Raw genomic sequence first — 24897 nt, 5'->3', positions numbered from 1 at the left:
AGGATTTTGAACTTGCAATGCCTAAAGTATATGAAGGAACCCCAAAAATCGAAATACAGAAAATCCAAACTGCACTTGAGATGAACGTTTATTTTGGCGAAAACATAAATGAATTGGAACGTGACTGGACCGCAAATGGGCCAAAAATGGTTAATGGTTTTAGTAGTCTCTAAACTTACAGCTAAGTACCAAAAAAAGTGAAGTGGAAACAGAAACTTAACTAGTTTTAGGGGTATAATAAACAGCTGGTGTTGTTGTTGTTGTTTACTCCACAATGTAGTTGGGATGAACGACCAACAGGGGATCCTCGTCCTCCGCTTGGTCCTTTTCCGTATCCTTTGTCTTGGGCCTCAGCGTGGTGGTCTTTAGGGGAATAATAACCTGATCGTGGTAGATGAGGCGATCGATCAGCTTCTCGATGAGGTTCTTGCGCGAGATGAGCTCGTCCTCGGACTCGATTTGCTCGGCCACCTGCTCCAGATACCAGGTGACGACATCGCTGCGCTTCATGCCCGTATCGTTGCCCTCCACTTCGCAGCGCGCCTCCTCGCTGCGCATGTGCAGCACCAGCATGGTGGACAGATTCTTGTAGTCCTCGAAGGACAGGGTGAACTTCTTCTTTTGCACAGCACCGCTTGCCGAGGTATCCATGTTCTCATCCACATTTGCCGCCGACCCGTTGTTCTCCATGTCGATGTCGTGCTGAATGCCATCGTCCACATCCAGGCCGTCGTCTTCGTCCAAATGAATGTCCGGCTGCTCGACGCGGATAATGGATTTGTTAAGCAAGCGGAAGGCCTCCTTCACGTGCCGCTCCAGCACACGATTCGAGCACTCCAGCTTGGCCATGGCCTCGCTCAGTCGGATCATCGACTCCAGCTGACGCACTGTGATCCTCCAGGTGCTCCGGCCCGCCGTGCCCGTATCCCGCTGCCTCAGGTGTCCGTAGTTCTCCACCAGCATGCGTCCGGCCTCCGTACCGATGACCGGTTTGAACTGACGGGCGAAAGTCACATAGCGCAGGACCTCTTCGCGTGTGTAGGCCCGCTCCACGGACTCCTCGATGTTGGAGTGCAGGTCAACGATCTTGCGGGCAATGGCATAGTCCACCACCTCGTTGCACTCGTCCACCAGGATGAAGAACAGATCGAAACGCGACATAATGGGCGCCGACAACTGGATGTTCTGCTGCAGACTCTTGGAGCGATCGTAGCGTCCGTTGATGGGATTGGCCGCAGCCAGAATCGAGGTGCGAGCATTCAGAGTGGCTCGCACTCCGGCGCGGGCTATCGATATGGTCTGCTGCTCCATGGCCTCGTGAATGGCCACCTGATCGCGCTGATCCATCTTGTCGAACTCGTCGATGCAGCAAATGCCGTTGTCGGCCAACATCAGGGCGCCCGCCTCGATGACAAAGTCGAAGGACTCCTCGTCGCGCACAACGGCCGCCGTTAAGCCAGCGGCGGAGGAGGCCTTGCCGGAAGTGTAGATCGCCCTCGGCGAGAAGTCGGAGACCTGTTTGAGGAACTGCGACTTGGCCGTGCTGGGATCGCCCACGATGCACACATTGATGTCGCCACGCAGCGAGGTCTTTTCGGTTGTGGTTTTGGCAACGCCACCGAATTGCTGCAGGAGAATGCCACGCTTCACTTCGTCGTTGCCGTAGATCGAGGGGAACAGGCTGCTGATCAGGTTCTGGTAGAGATTGCGGTCCTTGGACATCTCGTAGATCTTGTGCCACTCGGCGTCCGTCATCTGCTTCTTCATGTCCTCCGCCGTCACCTCCGACATGGGCAGGTCCGTGCCGCCAAAACGGGCTGTGGTTGCCTGAACGCTGCAGGCGAGGAACGCCATCCGGTAGTTGAGCTCCCGCATGCCGAGGGCCTTCAAGCCGGTGACTCCCTCCATTCCCTCGCCGGGCTTGTGGCGCGAACTGGTCTCCGCTCGAGTGCCGATGCCTGCCAAGACACTCACATCGGGCACCACGATCAAGGTGCCGGTGAAGTCGTAGCGATCGCCAGCCTGAACGGTTTCCACCAACTCGGAACGGAGGATGATCTCCACGGCACGCGGTATACAGCCGCGGGGCAACTCCGCCTGGGTCTCTTGGATACGGATCTTTTGGAAATCCAGGAACAGACTCTTCTCCACATCCAGCATGAAACGCTTGCGGTTGGAGCACACCGGATTACGGCAAATGGTGGGGTTGGTGAACTTAAACTGCTGCTCCACATTGCGGATCTCCGTCTGGCAGTCGAGGCACATAAAGACGCCGGAAACGAGTTCCGGATGCACCGGATGGGTGCGCACCACCTGGCCAGAGATCCGGATCAGGGTGCCAATCTTCGATGTGGTCAGATCGCGGACCTTGTGCCGTGTGGGCACCTCAGTGAAGGCCACATAGCAGTCCTTCTGGGTCTTCAGGCCAATCCTGTCCTTTACGTAGTTCGAAACCGATTGGCAGAGGAACGGATAGATGTGGTAGTACTCCTCGATGATGGCGGTGGCCAGATTCTGATCATACTTCTCCACGTCCTCGAAACTGACCTCCAGGGTGCAGCGATCCGGCGATTCCAGGCTGGCAGCCGGACGTGTGTACTTGATCTCGCCATCCTCCTTGAACTCCTCGAGGAAATCCTGGAACAGCTTCTGGGCGCGGATGCCCACCTCGTCCTTGACGCGCAGCTGACCGACCTGAGCATCTGCCACATCCATTTTGGGTCGCTGTTTGTTTCAAACTGATAAATAAACGCTATTGATTGAACGCGGTAAATGTTTACAGCTGCGTGCTTTGCCAATTTTTGGCGCCTTTTTTGACAGTTGAACAAGAGTGGCAACGCCGGCAGGCAGATTCCCAATTTGTCTCACCAATGTCAAGATTCATTGACGGTCACCCTAAAATGAAGAATAAATTGGTTTAAATATTATATGACGTTATTATTAGTTATTAAGCTATTGTTAGTAGCCAATATTAATACTAAGTTATATTTTGTTGCATTTTCATTACAAATATGAACATTTTTAGATAAAACCGAAAACGTCATTATTATTAAACTTACCTATGTTAGATACAAATAAGAAAAAATATCAATATATTATATTTCATCTATATATATAAAAATGGAGACAAAATATGTGCGCAATCGCATCACATGAAAACGGCTTGACCGATTTGGCTGAAAATTGGTAGGGAGATAGCTTAGAACCAGAAGAAGGTTTAAGCATAAGAAAATTTTGGGAAAACCTTCTGGAAAAGTCGCTAGCGGCTCAACAGATGTACACAATGTTGTATGTAAAAAAAAGATCATAGCTGCGTTGATTTTGTGTATCGATGAAGTCGGTAAAAAAATATTTAAACAAAAAATAGAGCGAGCTTAAACAATTTGAAATAATGCCTGCTGTTAGACGAATAGGAATTGGACGTGCAACATTGACTATTATGTTGTTAAATTGTGTTGACCAGCGAAGCGGGCACAGGACCTCTAGTATATTATAAAAGGTTTAGTAACTTCCCCTTTAAAAAATTCAATGGCGCAAAGAATTGATTTCCTTCATTTTCGCGAAATACCGCGACGGTCACACTTGTGCAAATTGGATACCACGAATTTCGTGAATTCTTCTTTATTGGTTTGGTTTTTTGTGTAAAACTTTGTGTTAAAACGCGTAAACACCTGTGATAAGTGGCTGCGCCTGTCCACCGGCACCACTAAAGGCCACGAGAGTAGGTGCAGCACCACTGACATCCCACTTGCAGTCACTTCGCATCGCCCGCTCCCCCCTTTCGGGATTTATCCATTTAAAATTGAGGAATTCCAAGAAGATAAACTGCCGGGAAAATGGTGGACGCCGCCAGGCAAATGCTCGACGAGCTGATGGGCAGGAATCGAAACCTTCATCCTTCAGAGGCGGGCGCCAAGGTCAATTGGGAGGACCCTGAGGTGAGTGCTTTTGTTTGCAGCCTCAAAAAAGCCTCTAATACATCTTTCTTGACCCGCAGTTTTGTCAATTTTACAACGTCAAGTTCTGCCCGCATGACCTGTTTATAAATACCCGCGCGGATCTGGGTCCATGTGCGCGGATCCACGACGAGGAGGCTCGCCATCTCTACGAGGAGGCGCGCCCCTCGCAAAGGAAGCGCCAGTACGAGGACGAGTTCCTGCGCTTCTGCAATGTGATGCTGCACGATGTGGATCGAAAGATTCAAAAGGGCAAGCAGCGACTGCTGTTAATGCAACGAGATCAGCCCAATACTCCCGCTCCGCTGACCAGACACCAGGAGCAGCTGGCCAATCTGAACGCCAGGATCAACAAACTGCTGTCGGAGGCCGAAGAAGCGGGCATTCGCGGAGACGTGGACCAGGCGCAGGACCTGATGACCCTCTGCGAGGAGCTCAAGGAGGAGAAAGAGCAGCTGGTGCAGCAGCACGAGGCCAATCACAAGGCCATCAGCAGCATCAGCTTGAACAGATCGCCAGAAGACGAGCTGCGCAGCAGTCCCGGCACAAATCCCAGCGAGGAAACCTCAACGATTAGCCCCCTGCCACCACCTCAAATACGGATGAAGCTCTAGCCGCTGCTCCAAGCTCCGCAGCCCCGGCAGCAGCGGCAGCAGCAGCAGCAGCAGCTAACCCTCCGGCGGAGGAAGGCGGCGAAGGATCTGCGGCGGCAAGTGGAGAGGACAAGTCGGAGAAGGCGGCCGAAAACAAGGCGACCGGCTGGGCGCACGACTCGCTGCCCGAGAAACAGATGAAGGTCTGCGAGATCTGCGGCGCCTTCCTGATCGTTGGCGATGCCCAGCAGCGGATCGAGGACCATCTGATGGGCAAACAGCATCTGGGCTACTCCAAACTCCGCAACGCGGTGGCCGAGATCAACGATGCGCGGCAGAAGGAACGCGAACAGGAGGAACGACGTCGGCGGGATGGCCGAGGCCAGCGCTTCCACTACTACGAGAACAGACGGTGAGGATATGCGGGTTTTAAAATAGAAGATCAGTATTTGGCATCTTGCCCCTTAAGCTAATCCAGCTGTGCTTTCTGCCACGGCAAACCGTGTCCGTCTATCCGATAGAAACGAAATTCGTTTAATCTTTTTCTAGTTAATTACAACAAACTTGGCAGATTGCCGTACATTGTGGCTATGAGTAATGCTGCTAAGTTTGTTTACTTTGTGTTTATTTTATCGCATGGATACTAAATTCAAATTAACTAGATGCCTTTAAAGATGTTTCGATGTCACATAGACATTTGAATTAAAGTATAGTAATCCAGTTAGGAGCTAAGGGGCTTATTCTTATTCAACAATTCTTTAATCTGTGAATCTTTTAGTGAGCCACGCAGCGAGTACCGGGAGCGAAGTCGCGACTATGTTCAAAATCGCCAGCCCTCGGATCGGCGTCACCGTAAGTTGTGCTTGCACTTGCACACGGCACTCCAGATTCTCCAGTTTCCAATTGCTAAACCCTGCCCTGCTGTTTCAGATCACCATAAGTCGCACCACAGCTCCCATCACTCGTATTCGCGAAGTGGCAGCGGGGCCGGAGGAAGCGGAGGCAATGGCGGTGGCGGTGGCGGTGGCAACCGGAGCAACCGGAGCCATCACAACCACAATCACTACCGCCACGAGAGCCGCGAACGGCATTGCCGCAGTCGGAGTCGCAGCCGCTACTAGAGACCAAAAACAAACACACCGAAAAACCAAGTGAAAACAACAAAAAACACCACAAGTAAACGACGCATAGAAGCTTAAGCAGAAAGTCAGGATCAGTTACCGATATCCCCAAAAAGAAACACAACTAAATACGATCAACGCTAGACAGCCTCTCGCCCATGTAATCTGCAATCTTCTGTCCAATGTGTTCACAAATCCGCAATCCGTAAGCAGCAGCTGCCGCGGCGAAAGGCGGCAGCCACGAGGTATCCAAAAAAAAAAAAAAAAAAAAAAATCATTAACACAATTTCCAAAATAATATGTATAAAAAAAAAAGAACAGTTTAAAGAAACAGTATCTGAGCTGTCCAGAAACTGGGGCACTGAGGTGAGTCGAACACTTGATAAACCCGTAAAAAGTAACACTCCTGCGCCGTTGTGCCACTCCATATATTCTGTAGACATACTCGTTTTCGTACCATAACTCTATATAATCGATCTATATATCCGTGTACTCACACGTCTCCCCCAATGTGTGTACCAATCTGGGTTAACATCGGTCTAGGATTTCACGAAGTTGAGAGGTCCTTCTAAACGGACGGAAACAGACGAACTAAGGAACTGTTTACTATTTCAGTATTGAAAGCTATTAAATAAACGAATTTCTTAATCTTATGTTAGTTAACAAGTCCTAAAAGCATTGGAAATATTTATTTTATTTTGTCATACATATATGGAAACCTAGCTTTAAAATATATGAATATTGGTAATATTGGGAGATAGCAATCTATTCAAAGTTTATTTAGCTGATTTGTGGTTTATTGTTAATAGATCAATTATATTGTGAGACCGACGTTTTGTTTTTCATCATAATAATATCAGTTGACATTTGGATGGTTAGTTTATTATTTCGAAAGCGATTATGACAGTTTCCAATCCTGTTCCTGCCCATATACATAAATCGTTGTGATCAAAAGATAGTCAGGGAATTAGGCCGATTTGGAGAGTTCATTGGGCGTTGTTTCCCTTGCAGTTGTGAGTGGGACAGTGACTGAAACAGGTATTTACCAAGCCTTACTGTTATCTCTATGCGCTTAACTAACCCAAACAGAAACAGATCCACGCATTTCATGCAATCCCCGCCCGCACACCCCACACACACCACACGCCATAAACCATAAACGATAATTGATAATGATAAATGTACATATACTCTACTCGTATATAGAATATTTAGTGACTTAGAGAAAGAGACTCGGTACTGCATGTGCTTATTTGGCTTCGATTGGCAACTGGGTTGCTGGGTTGAAAGGGTTTCGAGTTCGAGAGGTGCAGAGGTACGTAGTCGAGGTACCTTGCCTAACCTTGTATATCCGAAAAGGGGATAACGTGACAACTCAGCTTCTGATCAGTGACAGATTGCAGGTACATTTGATCAACCAACCAACCGATAAGCCCCTTCCAAGGATGAAGCTTAGATATATATACATATATAGTTACCCCTATTTGAAGATCCACAATACAGAATCCATTTCAAAAAGAACCCATTCATTGCAGAAGAGAGCTTTCTTTGGAAAGGGATCATCTAGGTCGTCGGCTTGCCGGCGTAGCTCTACATAATAATTTTTTTTTTTTGTTGTATCCTCCTCTCATTGTTGTGGTGTACCGCCCCTCCCATTCCCGCCCCTGCACTATCGTATTTCTTAAAATAAAAAAAAACAAGTAACTAACCCCAGCGAAATCTTCAAGCCAAGTTTCCAAGACACCCACGAAAGAACCACGAGGTAATTGAATTGCTAAATCGAATTAAACTATAATAAAAGCAAAAAAAAAAAAAAAAAAAAAAAAAAAAAGCATAGGCAGAACAGAGGGAGACAGCAAGCAAACAGAGCACAGAAAGAGAGGGCGAGATGTTTCGAGTTCGAATTCCGAGTTGCGAGTTCGAATCGAGTTCCTAAAACCCATACACAAGTGTATGTATGTTCATGTTCCCCCTCCTCTTCACGAACAGGTAAATTGTGACTGACCCCCTGACCCCCTGACCCCTGAACCCCAAAAATATTTGATATTTTGTATGTTGTTAAGCGTGTGTTTTTGCGATGTGACACCGATTAGCCGTCTGTCCAGAGCTACATAAGTGATCCCCTCGTAGATGTTCGTATGTTTCGTACTGTTCGTGCCACACACACACCAAAGATACAAATAATGAAACCACACACACACTCAGATGAACTCTGAACCAATATCTAAGTACACGATCAGCTCGAACTTAGTCTAAGCTGCGCTATTCACTTGTCTATCGCCCCGAACTCTTTTTCCGGCTCACTTCACTCACACTTATCCTCTGAAAAATATTACAGGAGCTGCCATCTGGAACCGGAACCCAGAAGTGTGTTGATAGAATGAAGGGGATGTGTTTGTTGTAAGGAGAGGCGGAGATATATATACTATATACTATATATAGATATATATGTATAGAAAGAAGAACCAACCAGGTAACTTCTATGCCACAACTCCCCACATAAATGTTTCTTCACGACAGACAAGGCGGCTTCCCATGAGCAATCCTAAATCCGAGAATCCATACTCCAAACTCCATACTCCAGAAACCACAACGATCTTCAATCGGCGATCAACGAACGATCAGTGATCGGAGAAAGAGAGAGAGAAGAGTGAAAGAGATGGCAGAAAGAGATACTCGTGTAGAACTGTATTATAGGCATAATACAAAACGAGGTGAATTTCAATTTCTCTCATCTACTTATAACTATATTATATACAAATTTATATATAACTCCACTATCCATTGCTCCACCCATCCGATCCCATGCGATCCATCTGAATATCGAGATCAAAATTGAAATCGCGCGAGTTGTCAGTTAAATATTGAACCAATTAAACCTTAAACCAACCAACCAAACCCTACACATTTATGAATGTCTGTATGGGCCGCTTTAGTTTCTTGTTCTCGCAGGCTGAGCTCCATTTTCCGCCTTTCTGCCTTCACTTGGCCTCTAAAAATGCCTCCCCATCCCAGATCCCATCCACTAATCCATCACCCCACCCTCCACCATCCCAACCTTCTTGGTGTTAACCAATCACCTAGCCAATTAATCAATCGAATTAAATTCCTATCGGGCAAGCAAGAGTTAAACAAGTTACGAATGCAGAATTAAGTTTAGTGTAACCAATCAATAAAATTTGATCGATCGCCTGTAGTCATGTAAAGATGTTTTTAATTATGAATTACCGTATGAGTAAGGATATAACATTCTATTGAGAGACTCGCAATAATTTTTTAATAAAAATCAAAGTAATTTCCCAAAAAGAAACCCAATTGTGTTTTCATTATGTTTGCACTTAAGATCTTTTCTGGGTAAAAATAAGTGATCCAAAGAGGCAAAATGTATTCTTTTAATCTTGCAGATAACGATCTCTAATTTTGCGTATGTGAAAAACAGTTTAACCTTTTATTTATCCCAACTTTCCCAGTACTTCCCATTGCAAAAGCTGTTCGTGGTTTCATTTGAGTTGTAACAATATTCTCTTTGTATATTTAATAATGTATAAGTAGATTTTATAGTAATAATAGTTATAAATTTGTTGCCGTTTTACTGTATGTATTTGCATTAACTTTAATATCTACAACATCTATGTATTTATGCCCGCCGCTGGAGTAGGTGGACCTATATGCTGAATACAGTGCGTTTCGGGACACTAAGGCAGTAGCTTTGGAAGCCTTATACCAAGTGGGTAGAGTGGGTGGTGATCATTTACTGGGGAAAGCAATTTACAGCGCCATTTTAAAGTTGAGCAAAAATTGAGTGACGCCTGTTTCTGCGATCATTTCGTTTATTAAACACAGATGTTCGTTGTTTGAAGTCACAAAAAACACATTCAAAATAATTGGACAACAAAGTGATTGACAATTTTCGAGCCTAAAGTTAATTCAGTTGTTCGAACAACACGTAAATGCAACACAAATCAATGCCAACCTTCAAGACTGGAATTCGTTGGGGTCTAATATGTATCTATGTATCTTTTCCGTAACCGAATTACGCCTGCGAAACGCACTGTTGAAGCACATAAATAAACCCTACAGCACTTTGTGGCTCTTTCAACATTTCACATGGAAGCCAACTTTAACAAAAATGTCTTTTGTGGGGGGGTTAACAAACAAATGTGAAATATAAAAAAATATTGGTTTATTACCAAATAATAATAATCATAATCGTATAATAAGGATACAAAATGGTGTACAATAGTGTAATGGTAAAAAAAATATTTGCTTTTGGTACTAACAACAAAAAGTTATTACTTGCTTCGCTTAACTCTACAGTTTTTTCTCGCCAGTCGCTCAATTTGTTCTCTTGCATTCTGCACACTTTCGGCTTGAAATGGTATTTTTATTTTTTTTTAGATGAGTGTAAACGATGCAGTTCCTGATTAAGTTTTCCATCTTTATATGTACACAAAGCTGGCCCTGCATCGCGTATCGCCAGCTAAGGATTTAGTCAAAGCTCAATACCTCGAGAAAGCAATTTTTTGTGTTTTTTGTGTTGTTTCCAGTGGGGATGAGAGCTTCCGGGAATTCCAGCTTAGAACCAACCAACCAAGCAGCCGCCGCCTTCCGTTCAGATGGACAGGTGCTGCTGCTCCTCCTCCTCGGCTTCCGCTTCCGTCTCCGTGAGACATCGACGGCTGAGGAGGCTTCCTGAGGAGGTCCTCTGTTAGTGGCAGTGCTCGGTGACGTCCACGATGACCGATTTCTTCCAGCAGAAGAGGAAGTAACCGACGGCGGCGCCGAGGACGACCATCAGGCAGAGCCACACGTTGTAGGTCATGAAGATCAGCATGAGCAGGAAGGACAGGGTCACCTGGAGCACGTGCAGCAGCGTCTGGAGCAGGTGGTTGGTCGACAGCATCGAAGGTCTGTTCATCAGAAGAGTTGCATTAGCTCACGGCAAAAATAAGATCGAGATCAGGATCAAAACAAAAAAATTAGCAGGACAACAGAACGTGACGAAAATCAAAACAGAACAAAATGGCAAAAAACGAGAGACAGTACAGTACTATTTATGCTGCTGATCCTTTGGCTCTGGGATCTGGGTGTCCTTGGGGTTGGGGTTGTCCTGCTCTAAGGTTCATCGTTAGTTCAAGCTACCAATTAACTAAACTACTGTTAGGTTATAGGCTAATTAATAATTTTCCATTCGAACTACGAGGTGTGCTGTTTACAGGTGTGTAACCGAGTGTGTAATACCATATCTTCTCCAGATATCTGGGGATATATCTGTACAAAATTACTATGAAATGGGACACCGGGCACAGCTGCTGCCGGGATTTTTCCCATTAACTCGCAGGCGGACGGACATATCGGATGGCCAACAAAGTAGTTATTTAACGCAAACTTAAGTGAGGCATAGAAATTATACAGAGACTGGGAAATATATATATAGTAGACTGGGTGGGTGGGCAAGTGGGTGGGTGGGAAATGGAGCGATACTTACGGTTGCTTGTGCACAACTTCGCCCACGTATCTAAAAAATAGGATTGATCGTTCGAAGCGTGCCAGGAGGGACACCACACGATTGCGGATGCGTTTCGCGGATGCGGATACAGAATCAGATTTGAGTTGAGTTACAATACAATTCAATTTCATTTACGGTCGCGTGAATCACAAGATAAATATATTTATATTAATTTACGAGGCGAGGCGAGGCAGAGCGTTATGAATTTGGATCGATTTCGTGATGGATCAATTTACAAATGAAGAGACCGACGTAGTCATGATATGCAGATATATATATATATATTTGATGGATCAGGTTATGAGGCGGTAGCGGTAACGATTTGTACGATTTAATACGATTTGAACGATTTAACGGGTAGAACGGCAGAACGAAAACGAAACGAGAAGAAAGAAGAAAGCATATAATGATTAATATATACAAAAAGGTACGGATATACAAAAGTTACAAAGCTAAAAAGCGGGGTGAGTGGCAATAAGCATGCAGTAACTTAGGAGGCTACCAGGATCCGCCCCCTTTACGGGTATTGGATAATCCAAAAAAAACAATTCCGGATAACTCACTGCACGGGCGAGGGAGCTGCTGCCGCTGGCGAGGGAATCCGTGGTGCCTCCGGATTCCTCTGCGGTCCCGTGACCGGTCGGTACTCCAACAGGTTGTACGTCTTCCAGAACAGATACTCGCGGTAGTACTTCAGGCCCTCGTACATCAGAGCCAGCAGAAAGATGGCGATCATGGAGCCCACCAGACCGGCCACCGTTTCGATGTGCCACCAGGAGAACAAGATCGTCTCGTCGTACCCAAAGTGGAACTGTGGAGATGACCAAAACGGATTGCCAGTTAGAAGCAACGGAATGTCCCCTTTCAAGTCTCAGAGGTGGTTTTTTAGCCTCAAAAGAGATCCAACACAAGTTTTCTTACCGCCATGGGCATCATGTGCTCCATTCCCGTGCCGGAACCGCCGCCATGATTGTGACCTCCGTGACCCGCGTGACCCGCATGCAGGTCGCTGGTTTCGGGAACCAAATCGAACAGGGACGCAGGATCAGAAGGCGAGGGAGTGGTTCCCATTCCGCTGTGGTCGTGGTGCATGCCTGCATGGTCGTGGTGCATCATCGAGTGATCTATGGATTTGTGGATAAGATATTAAGATATGGTTCATTCGGATGTATCCAAAATAAACCCACCTACACCGGCTGCACTGTGATGGGCGTGGTCCATGGCTGCTGGCTCTACTTTTGTGTGGATCTGTGATTAATGACTGCAAGGGAATCGAGTGAAAGTCGCATAAAATCTTTGCCGCTCGCAAATGAACAATACACAATTTACATATAAAAGATTTGAATGGCTACAACTGCGGTCAAAATGGTAGTTGTAAAAAGTAAAATCCACTCTATTTTATTGATATAAAATATTTATTAACTCTATGAATAATATCACTGTTTATTTAGAAAAAAATACCCATTTTAATGTTGCTGTTTTTAAACAATGGAATTTATTGAGCTACCCTTGAATTGTTTCAACTTAAATTTCGACCGCAATCGTTCATCTGAGTGTTGCTTCAAATGGCTTTGGGTCAGCTGCTGGCCAATCTCCATCCCATTCGAATCACCATTTCAATTAGAAAGTCTATTTCTTAACAATCAGACCTCCGCCCTTTCCCTTTCACATCTGCGAAGGGAATGCCAAATGCGAAATGGGCGAGTTGAAATGAAAAATTCCAGACATAACTCCGCGCCGCGCGTTCCCAACCACCGGATAGGAGGAAGCCGCCGCCCACTTTCCCTCCCAGCTGCCGCCAATCACACGGCTGACCTTGCCCTAACCTGGATTGTAATGGAGCACGCTTACAGCTCCTACAACTGCTGTTCCACTTCTGCAAATGGGAACACTGCAAACCCGAATTAAAACAGACGAATCTAGTTGGGAACTTCAGTCGTTGCTTCTTTTTTGTTTTTAGTTCATTTTCTTTTGTTTGTCTCTGCGGCTCACCGCACTCGAATGTTCAGTTCATATCGTAGTTCAGTGATAAGGCGGTGCGACCAACCACCACATTACAAAGTAATCAAGGAAATATGTATGTTCAAGTCACTTGTGGCATGCAGCTGATAGCGCAAAAAGTGCGGTCTGGGGACAAAAAGGCATACTAATAGGGGTTCAAGGACATGGACATAACGGTAGTTCATTTAAAAATAAATCAAAAATATTGTACTACTTCCTTGGATTAAGTTTATGCTTTTCATTTCCAACCAGTTTCGTTTAATATATTTTTTTACGATATTAATAATGGAAATTTGTGATACTGCGGGTAAAACTCAAGCAAACACACGCGCAAATTCCATTGAAACGTTTAAACACGTACTCCTCCCTTCTTTTTTTTGTTGTTTTAAATTTCTATAATTAATCTCCTCTGTAAAAGGCAAGAACAAAACCACAACCGAGTCTTAGAAACAATCGTGATAGAAAACCCGTTTCTCTGGAATTCTTCTTGCTTTGAGCGGCGAAATCTTTATGAAAATATCTAGTCACAAGTGCAGTGACGAGCTTAATCTTACAGTTAAAAACCCCTTTATGTGATCTGGTACGGAATGGAATGCTATAGCCTTGGAGTGATGGACTCAATAATCCAACTGAACTGGACCGGCACAACTGGTTAACTGACTGTTGCTCGGTTTGCCTTATTTCGTTTTTGGCCCAAACGAAAGGAAAATTAGCTTTGTTTTACGGTATTTATAGGCAGCCAAAGATCGATACGGAAGCCAGAGACTTTCAAAATAAGCCACTAAAAGAGAACATACAATACATAATTACTACTCTTGGATGCAGCATGGTTTTGGATTTTGCAATATCCATTAAACAAGGGCGGGGCCAAAAACATTTTCAGGGGGATTTCTAGTTAAATACCTTGCACATTGAAATTCATAATTTGGTCCATCTTGGGGGATGCTAAGGATGGAAATAAAGCCCCTTTGCAAGAGCCTCTGACAAACTGAATAACTGAATCTAACAGATGAAACCGGTTGGGGGTCTCTCTCTCACTCTCTCTAACACTCTTGCTTTTAGTCGCCTGCATTAGCAACTTCAACCTGCTCTCGCATTGTCGGTGCACACGAAAAAAAACATCTGTTTGAACTGGGATGTAAACTAAGCTTATTGTTGTTGCATCCTTATTATGTGCAACCATTTATTTACGAGTTAATATTGATACCTATTCTACTTTTGCTTGACATTTTTGAATGGTGTTATTGGTAAAAGAGTTTGAAACCTATTTTTTGGTGTACGCAAAATGTCAAATCGTGACTGGCATATATTAAAAAAAACCAACTGGGGAGCGAGAGTGATTATTTTCGTTTAGTGCGTGTGCTTTTAGGGGGCGGGGGAGATGTTATATCATAGTAAGAAACAGACGCAAAGAGCGGGATGGAGAGAGAGAGAGTTTGTTGATCTGAATTCGTATATCAATCAAAGCACTCACACACTCAAATGTAATTAATTATGCTTGTAATTGTATAATTGACTGATAAGCGATTGGCACTGATAATCACAATCGGTATGCAATCGCTGATTATCGATAAGGGTATTTAAGCTTTTGTTTTGTTTTTATTCTAGTTTTTATGTTTTTCTTCTTGGCCCTTTTGTTGTACTTACTGGATATGGCGGCAATTCGCTGTTGCTTTAGGTCTAACGTAATGCTGTTATGCCGGTTTAAGCAACGAATTCAATGGAATGTGTGGCTAAAAACAGATACTCAATATAATAAATGCCAATAAAACAACAATGGTTGCTGCTGCTGTCCCGGACCTCCACTTCTCTTACTTTTAACCCCTTTATTGCAATCACAGTTTCTGTTTATTACTTTATTGCTGTTCTTGATTTTTGCATTAAATTGCACACACACACACACATCAAAGCAACATATGCTAAGCTCTTGGGATTGAAGAGATAGCAACAGAGATGGCCGCGTGCAGCATCTCCCTAAAAAAACAAAAACAATTACGATAATTGCTTTATTCGCTTTTCTGCAAGTGTAAAACCCGATCTATTTCACAGTGTTATCCAATCGCACATGTGTGTGCGTTTGTGTTTGTGCGCTCTCCCACTCTTAAACTTTCAATCAAATGCACTTTATCGGTTTGAGATGTTAGCTACTTGTTTATATTTCTAGACAGGCTTACTTTACTTCCTGCGGAAATAAATAAAAACAAAACAAAATGCGCTCGACGTCCGCCCGCAGACAACTTGTTCGCACGGTTGTTGATGAATTCAATTTGTTGATGAATTTAATTGGGAACATATGTTTTTTTATTCAAAAATGTAGTCTAGCAAAAAAGCACTAAAAAATGACAAAAAGTTAAATACTGTATTATGAGGGTTTTTGGCAAATTAAAATTAAGTATATGGTAGTTCAGTTATCGACATATATGTATTTGTTGTAGAACATAAATTTATTAGTATTTTTTTAACAGCTGACTTTCTTTGATTTTATAAATATATCGATAATTCACGACTATCGCTTATCCTACCATATCTAAGACCTGTAGACCAGTGTTTGTGCGCATTAGATTTATTTAAAAGTAAAAAAACTCTTTTGTTGGTCAAAAAAGGTATGCTTTAAGCTGAAAATAAGTAAATTGTATCACAAATTATCTATGTCAATAATTTCAGACCTTCCAAGATCTTTGTAGAGCCAACTGCAACCAATTAGTACCTGGCAAGCGAAACACGTGCCAAAACAAACGTTTATTTTGTTGGTTCGGTACTGAGTATAAACATAAGCCAGCAAAATGGGAATGGTAACAAAGCGCAAGAAGATGCACTATGGAGATACCCATCTTCAACGAAGATGGCGTGTGCGAAATCGCCGTCGAGATCTTGACCAGATTGATAACGATTTGCAAACTAGAAGCGGTGAACTGATCAATCAAAACGTGGATCTCGATAAGCCGGGATTCGCACAGTTCTATTGCGTCCATTGTGCAAAGTATTTTATAGACGACACAGCCATGCAGGCGCATTTCCGTACTAAGGTACATAAAAGGCGTCTCAAGGCGCTTGAAATAGAGCCTTACAGCATCGAAGAAGCGGAACGCGCCGCAGGACGTGGCAGCTTCGTGAAGCCAAAGAAAAGAACCATGGAAACCCAGCCCTCAAAGGAGGAGGCGGCTGGCGGCAAAAGGATTCGGGTTGAAGAGGTTCCAGAGGACACTGATGCTACAGACTCTCCCACCACGTCTAAAACGAAACGCAAGAAAGCTGAGAAGATGGAGACATAGCTGGAATAACGAGCCCAACTCTTAATCTAGCTTAGTTTTTAAGGCCTTTGGGGGCTGGACTCCTTTCTGTCCCAAGGCCCATCCTGAAAACTATATTGCTTATTAAAATGTGCATAAACACAAGAAGAAGTGGCACCAGAGGACAGATGCCACTAAATTAACCTTCCCAAACACATAAAAAGAGTGGAGGGAGCTAAGATGGGAACCTTTTCTTTAATGTAGACTATCTTTTTGTACCCTTGAAACTCTATTACTTCTTATAAATATACTTTTTTTCTTTAATTACATTCAAAGTTTTTCATTTCGCTTATTGCCTTCTGGTATTGTAACCAAAAAACAATAAAACTAACCAAATTCATAAATATAATTACGAATATAAAAATATTTCAAAATTTACTCAAAAAATACTTATCAGTTTTTTAATTGTAGCACAGAAAATAATTTCTATTAAAGAGAAAATCGAAAGAGCGAAAGTCGAAAAGATCAGAACGGGAGCGGAGCTTTTGTTCCCGCTATCGTCGTTTGGCTTAAAACTTCTCTTCTACATCTCAAAGTAAGCGAGCTTTCATTTTCTTCGTCCGTGAGCTTCGGGAAACACACATGAAATCGAAATGCCGCCAAAAAATTAAAATTAATTTGATTGCTGGACGGATTGGCTAAGAAAAGTATTTAGAATGTGTACAAAGTGTGGATTACAGTTGAGTCCGGGCTGGAGTTATCAATTCGGTTCATTATTTAATGTTTTAACGTGCAAAATCGTTGAATTTCTGCAATTTGGCAAAGTTTTCTTCTTCTTACTTCTAGCGGAAGGACAACAGGTGTCTGTGTGGCGTCCCTCCCACACATGTGAATATGTGCGAAAGTATGGGTGGTGGTTTCTAGAGCGAATGACTTTATTTGGTGTTATATTTTTTAATGTGTTAATAATTGTGCGCGGTAGATCCTATTTTTTTCTATAATGAACAAGACAACATTTTTTATTGTTTTTCTTTAGTGAAAATAATTTAATGCATGTTTCATCAATATATCACGTTACAACGTTTTAACGGACAAAATCGGTGGATTTATGCCTTTTGGCGAAGTTCTTTTCTTATTTCTGCTAGCGGATGGTCAACAGGAGATCAAAACGGGAGCGGAGCTTTTGTTCCCGTTATCTTGGTTTGGCTCAACACTTCTCTTCTACATCTCAAAGTTCTTTAAGCGAGCTTTCATTTTCTTCGTCCGTGAGGTTCGGCAAACACACATGAAATCGAAGTGCCGCCAAAAAATTAAAATTAATTTGATTGCTGAATGGATTGGCTGAGAAAAGTATTTAGAATGTGTACAAAGTGTGGATTACAGTTGAGTGCGGGCTGGAGTTATTAATTCGGTTCATTATTTAATGTTTTAACGGGCAAAATCGGTGAATTTCTGCAATTTGGCAAAGTTCTCTTCTTCTTACTTCTAGCAGAAGGACAACAGGTGTCTGTGTGGCGTCCCTCCCACACATGTAAATATGTGCGAAAGTATGGGTGGTGGTTTCTAAAGCGAATGACCTTATTTGGTGTTATATTTTTTAATGTGTTAATAATTGTGCGCGGTTGATCCTTTTTTTTAATGAGCAAGGGATTATTTTTTGTTTTTTTTTTTAAGTGATAATAATTTAATGCATGTTTAATCAATATATCAAAAAATCAATTGATGGAATCCATGACTTAAAACTACAAAAATTAAACAAAATACAGGTGAGTGATCTTTGCCAATTTGTTAATGTTTTTTAACTTCGATAAAAATGTACCTTCATTTAACAAAATTTATTTTATAAATCCAGATTTCGGTTTGGAAAAAATGTACAAAAAGTTGTGTTCACTTTTCCGCAAATCCATGTTACATCGTAAAAACTTAAAAAAATCGACCCAAAAATCAAAATTTTTACCAATGTTGCAATTTGTTATACAACAAACTTTTAGAGGTATGCCACTTTTTTTCAAACCCATTTTCTGAAAATTTTAGAAAGGTCACTTTCCGGTAAAACATCTCCCCACACATTAAAACTGGTATTCATACTTCATGGTATAAATATATTTTCACTTTTATATATGTCTCTGCTCACATGATTTCCAGATATATAAATACAATAGATTATTATTTTTAGGTAAGTTAAGACTATTCGAACTATACAACATGCAGTGCAGAATTGCCACTGAGCAGTGGCCATGCACTTGGGTTTCCTTCGCGCTTAACATTCGTGCCATTCGTGCCTTTCGGCCATTTCATATATAATATGTACTCCATGTACTTTCTTCTTATATTTTTGGTATTCCTTTCCTATTGTTCATGATTGATACGTTTCTATATAAATATGTGTGGGTTGAGGGTGCTTCATTTGGTGTTTCTTCTTCCTGCAGCTTGAGGTAAGTAGGCGTGGCCGAGCCGGGCACTTGGATATAGTACACTGGACGTTCTTTTTTTTTTTTTTTTTGGGGTGCTTATGAGAGGTGCTCGGATGTTTTGTTTTTTGAAGTTTATATACAATCGTGATATGTGATTAGGGTAATTTCTATGTACAAATGTATGAATGAGGACTAGTTTCACATTTTGTTGATGGCCGTCTGCTGTAGATCGAGGGCCACTTGCTGCTTCAGTTGCTCCGGAGTGACGGAAACCGTTTTGTGATTCTGATATCTATGCCTTCGCACCTTGCGTGGTGTTCCATTTGCCTCCTGATCCTGCTGCTCGGATGCTTCTTCGGCAGCCGTGAAAAACGGATGCTTCAATGCATCGTCGGCAGTAATGCGCTTATGGGGATTAATCTCCAACAAACGATGGAGTAAATCGTATGCACTGGCCGGAAAGCATTCATAGGCATCCAAGGGCTCCGTTAAATATTCGCTATCCTCGCAGAGACAGTTGAAAAAGTACTGATCGCAGTTCCGGCAAACCTCACAGTTGCCATCCACGGACTGGTGGCTCTTCAGTAGCTTGGCATCACTGAAAACGGAGCGGTGGCGAAAACGGAGGCACAGCTTCCTTAGATTCAGCGGTCTGGACCTTTGGCTCAAAGTAATCATGCGATCCAAAGCCAAAGCCGTCTTCCTGATGGCTTGATCTCCAAAAATGGTGACAATCTCGGCCAGAGCAATGAAATCGTTGGGGGCCTTGAAAAACGGATACACTGACGACATGATCGAGAGGAAAATCACACCTGCCGCCCAGATGTCCACGGCGGTGGTTTGATCCGGATACTTGAGCAAAACCTCCGGCGGCCGATAGCCAGGTGTTCCTGCCCTGGATGCATGCACCTCCTTTTTCATCAGACAGTTGAGACAAACCGAGGGGTTGGCAAAGCAGAAGCACTTGGCATTATTGGCCGCCGCTCCCGAGGCATTTCGATTCGTATTGTACTTGCTGCCGGATGCGGCGTTTGGCGTTTGATCCACCTGTGCTTGAGCTGGCTGCTGCTGCTGCTGTTGAGCTGGTTGCTGCTGCTGCTGCTGCTGCTGGACGGGATTGGAGCCATCCACAGCCGGCGACTGCAATTCGCTTTGGGCTATATCGTTGACAGGCTTTAGGGGCATCTTATTGGATTCCTCGTGCAGGCGCATTCGCTTAACAGCACCACCCAAACCAGCATCCGCTGGAGTACTTTGCTGCACTGCCTCCGTCGACTCTTGTTCTCGGGGTCGTTTGCTGTTGTTGCTGCTGGCCGAAACGCCGCCGGTGCTAGCGGATCCCGCAGAAGCTCCCGTTACCGGTGGGTTAACATGCTGGGCCAGGCCGAAATCCACCAGGAGAAACTCGCGCCGGCGACGATTGTAGAGAAAGTTGCTCGGCTTCACGTCACGATGGATCACATCGAACTTGTGGACATGGCGAAGAGCCACCAGTAGATTGCGCATATAGAGTCGGATCTCGGGCACGTCCATCCGTGTGTAGAAGTCGTGGAATCGATCGTGGGCCATGTAGGGCATAACGAAGGCGGCGGAGGCATCGCAGCGAATGCAACAGTGGATGCCCACCACGTTCTGAGTTCCCCTGCAAAACGAAACAGAGCGGGAAGGCAACAGATTAGTTTAATAGTTTTGTTTAGGCTTTCAAAAAATTTCAAAACATATTTGTGGAAAAAATATTAATAAGTTGAACTATTTTATGCCTGGTCTGATTCAACAAATTGTGCTGTGGTTAACAAAGACAATCGGTTTAATCCAAGCCAACTTTTCCTTGTTGAATTTTGGGTTTAGTTCCCTGTGGGTAAACAAGAACAAAAGAGACGCCTACACATTTGGCACACACACACACACACACACACACACACTTTCGCCTCCCAGCGGGAAAAAAGGTGTGGAAAATATACTATTTTCCTGTGCTTTCTTCATACAAGCGGAATGTGGAAAAACCCCTTTACCCCTTACATTTTTGCCGTCTCTCCTTTCAAAATACACGGGGTGACACAAAAATGAAGGGGTAAAGGGAAAAATCCAGTGGACCTACAGCTGCTGAATGCAGGGCAAAATCCTGTGGATGCTCTGGCTGCTGAAAGCAGGGCAAAATCCTATGGACCTACAGCTGCTGAATGCAGGGCAAAATCCACTGGTTTTTGTACTGAAAAAACCAGTGGATTTCTTGCTGCTGAATGCAGGATAAAATCCACTGGTTTTTGGCCTTCCCACTTTACAGAATTTCCACAAGCAATAAAAAAACAATACTTTTTAATTTGGTATATGCATTTATTAATCTATTTACAGTCCAAGGGCCTTTATCATAAATATTGTTGTATGTTTTATTTTTTGCCTTAGTGAACGGTGAACGCAGATCATCTTGATATTGGGGAAGACTGTAATTGTCGTTTCTGAGTGACTCTGAAAATAAAAACCATAATATGTTAATATATTACATATTAATACAAGTAATAAATATATAAAAAGTAATGGGAAAAATGGAGAAATTTAGAAAAATAAGTAATAAACATAGTAAAAAGCATGGGGACACAGGGCTGTTGAAACTTATTAAAAATGTAGTGAGTACTTACAAATGCTTCTGGATTGGCTTCGCCGTCGGAGTCCAAATGGCCGAGTTCTTCAAATGACGAAATCGAAATGTCCGCTTGCGCTTGTTCAGATTTGCCGTTAATATTAACACAAGGGCCAGAATCATTGAAGTCGAATCTATTACAAACTCTAAAAAAAACATTGTTTGTTCTTTTAAAATTGAAAAATAAATTTAAATGAAAAACTTACATACTTACTTGACAAACGCCTCCGGCGGCTAAAATGTAGTTTTTGGAAAAATGCCTATGTTCACCATATCCGTAACGCTGAAATAAGGACATACAAACAAAAATATTTATGTTATAACTTACCTTTATCTTGTTTTTTAAGATTAACACAACATTCTTTCACTTTTTACACTTTTTGCACGAAATTTTATACTGATGTGACCGTGCATCATAACATAATTTATAACAACATTCCGAAGAAAGACAATAATTAGTCACAACTTCGTTGTAACTTATGGTCATATTCAGAAACCCACCCCATTTAGCGGTCGGAAATTTTCTATCCCTTACCTACGCCTGCTAAAAGAAGTAGGTTTTCATCTATCCCTACCCCTACGCCTGCCAAAAGAAGTAGGTTTTCCAGTACTCTAAAAACCTACTTCCCACTTTCCCGCTGGGCTGCTTTCCGCCCACTCTGAAACTGCGCGTGTGTGTGTGAGGGAAAGATAAGTGATTCAACGTCACAATCAGAATCACAATCAGTGTTGCTCACATTTTCAAACCAAATATTTTTTTAATATTAAGTTCAAATCTTATTTGGATATCCGTATTCCCTAAAAACTAATTTTGCACAATAGCGTCAGGCTAAAATTGATCTTAACAAACCAAACTATCTTGTATCCTAACAAAATATCTGTTGTCAGGCCTTCGTTAAGGAATATGTTTCTCTGAGAGCTACCAAGCTTGTGAGATTAGCCAATTTTCTAGCCAGCTGCTGCTCAGCGTATTCATGAGCGGTGAGCGATGGGCGGCGATATAGAAAGATTCGATTTGCGGACTGGGCGATGGGCAAAACGGAACGGATCGGAGTACGGCATACGTGAGGAAGCACTCGGCGTGGCCCAGTCATAATTATCGTCGGCTGTGACGCAATTGGGCCTACGGAATTTGCGCAAATTGCTTCGAATAGACACAAAATCGCAGCGGGCCAAATGGGTCTTCGGGCGGCAAAAGATGGGTAATCAGGGGGCAGCCGGCTAATGTCAAACACGCAACGGTCGCCCACACAGAAACTGCCCACTCTCTCTTTTCTCTTCTATTGTTTTTTTTTTTTTTTGTTTTTGTTTTGTTTCATTTGGAAAAGATGACGATACCCTAACTCCTCCGGTTCGAGCCGGTATTAATTCGATTTCGATTCGCATTCGAACTACGCCTAATCTAATCGACTAGAGAGGGGTAGGGAAATCGATAGCAGACGACTGGCATTGCAGGATATGCGAGTGTCTGTACTCGAAACCACGCATGTGTGATGGGTGTCCAGGTTGTAAACAAACATTACAGCTACACAGAAAAAAAAAACTATATAACATTTATAAGATGTTTGATTTCATATTTTATATAATATGCAAAAAAAAATTTGATCTGCCCAAAAGAAGATGCCGTTTACGCAAACAAATTGGGTATCAAATTTCCCAAAACAATATAAAATGTAATCGTGTATAAGCCAAACAGTAATATTTGGCCGTGTAGAGAGGGCCTCAATGTAACTGTAAATGGGCACGTGAATGGCGTGTGAAAGTGCAATAAACGAACGCCATCTCGCTCGTTCGTGCGGCGAAATATAAATTGCAATGACGTAGATGGAGCGTCTACCACCGGCTGACGTCGTTTAACGGCGTTTGACGCAGGCGAGGAGGACGAAAGAGCGTGCGTGGGTGTACACATATACAACGAGGGACACACATACGTTAAGGGCTAACCTAAGGACCTACCCCATTTTGGTCATGCACTGTAGCTCCTTCATTATCCTGTCCGGATGGCTAGTGGGTATATGATGTTTGATGGCATATTTGCGACGCAGACTGTCCGGCAGATGCGATTCCCTTCGCAATGTTGCCAGCAAAACCGTGCTGAAGGTTCCGTTGCCAATTCGGCTATGTATGTCGAACAGCTGGGTAATGTCCGGTATTCGCACAAGGAGATCAGTGATGGCTTCTACGAGGCGAATCAAGGATTATGATGCATGAAAGATATGGCCAAAAGATCAAACAACTTACCTTCGCTTTTATTGCGCGCCTGCTGCTTATTTGTTCGCGGGGTGGCGGGTAAGCCCACTACTTCGGATCCTGTCGGCTTCGCTGGCTGCTCTTCAGCACCGGGCTTGACCGCCGGACTATTGCAGTATAGTTGCGGGCTCTGCTTTGGCTTCTGGTGTGGCCTGGGAGCTCCTCGCCAGGATCCTCCCCCGTTGGCATAAGCCGTACTGGGACTTCCCATTCCTGATTTTGGGCGGCGATAGTGATTCCCGGGCGCTGCCAATTCTTGGCACAGGACGCGATCGGCCATTCTCCGGCACTTTTTACTGGTTCCTCTAGCAAATCACTATACCTGACCATCAGCTTAGTATGGCATCTATATTTGTGATGATTGCCTAAAAATAACTGATAATATTGAAAGAAATCTGTTAAATTTTGTACTACGCCAAAGTGAATAAATCTTTTGTCCCGAACAGTGGAGAGTGTGGGTGCCTAATGAACCATATGCCTTATGGCTGCCAAAGTCCTATCCGGCAAGGCCTACTCACCTGGATGTGTTTCCTCAAGCCGAAATCCCGTTAGTAGAGCCTGCTGCGCCGCCTTTGAGTCCCGGAATTCTGGCTGTGGCGCAGCGTCCGATATTTGGAGGTGGATACCCTGGTCTGAGCGCATTTACTGGCCACTCGGTCGAATTGTCTAGATTATAGTCGGCGTTCCGCGGGAGCAAGAGGTGGTATCAAACCATTCGGATCCAGTTTATTATCGATGGTTCAGTTCCAGCCGGTTCCATCGATGGTTTTTGCGAGACTATCAAAAAAATTATCATCCAGTGTGCTTGTCGATTTTGCGAAAAGAATAACGACACACTGTGTTTTTCAGCTGGTCATATTGTTTGGCGGGAAACCGCTTTTCCGGCGGAAGTATCAATTTTTAAATATTTTTCCGGTTGGGGCTATCGGGGAGAAGTGTTTAGACTGAACAATAAGCAATAATACTGTTCAAAAACTGCATGATAAGTCAAACGTCGATATAACTAAATACAAATATTGAAAATCTGTAGAAATTTCACCGTGAAATTTCAACAGACGTTTAATTTATTTCACCGTGAAATTTCAGAATATAAACATGTTTCTTTTAATGTAGAAATAAGTGGTTATACAAGACAATTTATATCATTCTATATCGGAAGGCGAGTAGCCTTTTAAAATATACCAA

General features: G+C 43.4%; 5 protein-coding genes across 12 annotated transcripts; 2 read left to right on the top strand and 3 right to left on the bottom strand.

The window, feature by feature from the left end:
- Window positions 1–70: 70 nt before the first annotated feature.
- LOC108097081 (DNA replication licensing factor Mcm6) lies at window positions 71–2816 on the bottom strand. The gene has a single exon (XM_017199124.1). It carries the CDS (start codon window positions 2713–2715, stop codon window positions 265–267), a length of 2451 nt encoding a protein of 816 aa, XP_017054613.1. The 5' UTR covers window positions 2716–2816; the 3' UTR covers window positions 71–264.
- A 725-nt stretch (window positions 2817–3541) lies between these two features.
- LOC108097086 (luc7-like protein 3) lies at window positions 3542–8980 on the top strand. Its single transcript, XM_043207355.1, has 6 exons — window positions 3542–3938; window positions 3998–4532; window positions 4565–4961; window positions 5328–5401; window positions 5480–6036; window positions 8009–8980. The coding sequence occupies exons 1-5, from the start codon at window positions 3837–3839 to the stop codon at window positions 5668–5670; spliced, it is 1299 nt and encodes a 432-aa protein (XP_043063290.1). The 5' UTR covers window positions 3542–3836; the 3' UTR covers window positions 5671–6036; window positions 8009–8980.
- An 856-nt stretch (window positions 8981–9836) lies between these two features.
- On the bottom strand, window positions 9837–15507 carry LOC108097088 (high affinity copper uptake protein 1). Of its 6 annotated transcripts, none has more exons than XM_017199137.2 (7): window positions 15355–15507; window positions 14828–14913; window positions 12367–12440; window positions 12101–12303; window positions 11743–11990; window positions 11159–11188; window positions 9837–10580 (listed from the first exon to the last, which is right to left on the bottom strand). In XM_017199137.2, exons 3-7 carry the CDS (start codon window positions 12398–12400, stop codon window positions 10379–10381), a joined length of 717 nt encoding a protein of 238 aa, XP_017054626.1. In that variant the 5' UTR covers window positions 12401–12440; window positions 14828–14913; window positions 15355–15507; the 3' UTR covers window positions 9837–10378. The 6 variants fall into 6 exon arrangements, with proteins under 6 accessions (XP_017054626.1, XP_017054628.1, XP_017054632.1 ...); XM_017199139.2 differs by lacking the exon at window positions 15355–15507 and adding an exon at window positions 14996–15265; XM_017199143.2 differs by lacking the exon at window positions 11159–11188.
- A 158-nt stretch (window positions 15508–15665) lies between these two features.
- LOC108097015 (zinc finger protein 593 homolog) lies at window positions 15666–16739 on the top strand. Its single transcript, XM_017199014.2, has 2 exons — window positions 15666–15783; window positions 15845–16739. Exon 2 carries the CDS (start codon window positions 15964–15966, stop codon window positions 16450–16452), a length of 489 nt encoding a protein of 162 aa, XP_017054503.1. The 5' UTR covers window positions 15666–15783; window positions 15845–15963; the 3' UTR covers window positions 16453–16739.
- Window positions 16740–18491: 1752 nt separating this feature from the next.
- LOC108097178 (cell division cycle 7-related protein kinase) lies at window positions 18492–24493 on the bottom strand. Of its 3 annotated transcripts, none has more exons than XM_017199317.2 (4): window positions 24231–24493; window positions 23704–24087; window positions 23419–23641; window positions 18492–20466 (listed from the first exon to the last, which is right to left on the bottom strand). In XM_017199317.2, exons 2-4 carry the CDS (start codon window positions 23990–23992, stop codon window positions 19023–19025), a joined length of 1956 nt encoding a protein of 651 aa, XP_017054806.1. In that variant the 5' UTR covers window positions 23993–24087; window positions 24231–24493; the 3' UTR covers window positions 18492–19022. The 3 variants fall into 3 exon arrangements, with proteins under 3 accessions (XP_017054806.1, XP_017054807.1, XP_017054809.1); XM_017199318.2 differs by having other exon boundaries at window positions 23704–24077; XM_017199320.2 differs by lacking the exons at window positions 23419–23641; window positions 23704–24087; window positions 24231–24493 and adding an exon at window positions 21791–21807.
- Window positions 24494–24897: the final 404 nt, after the last annotated feature.

Source organism: Drosophila ficusphila, unplaced genomic scaffold (genome assembly GCF_018152265.1).
Source record: "Drosophila ficusphila isolate 14025-0441.05 unplaced genomic scaffold, ASM1815226v1 contig_198, whole genome shotgun sequence".
Lineage (NCBI taxonomy): Eukaryota > Metazoa > Arthropoda > Insecta > Diptera > Drosophilidae > Drosophila > Drosophila ficusphila.
This window is presented reverse-complemented; position numbering and strand designations above follow the sequence as displayed.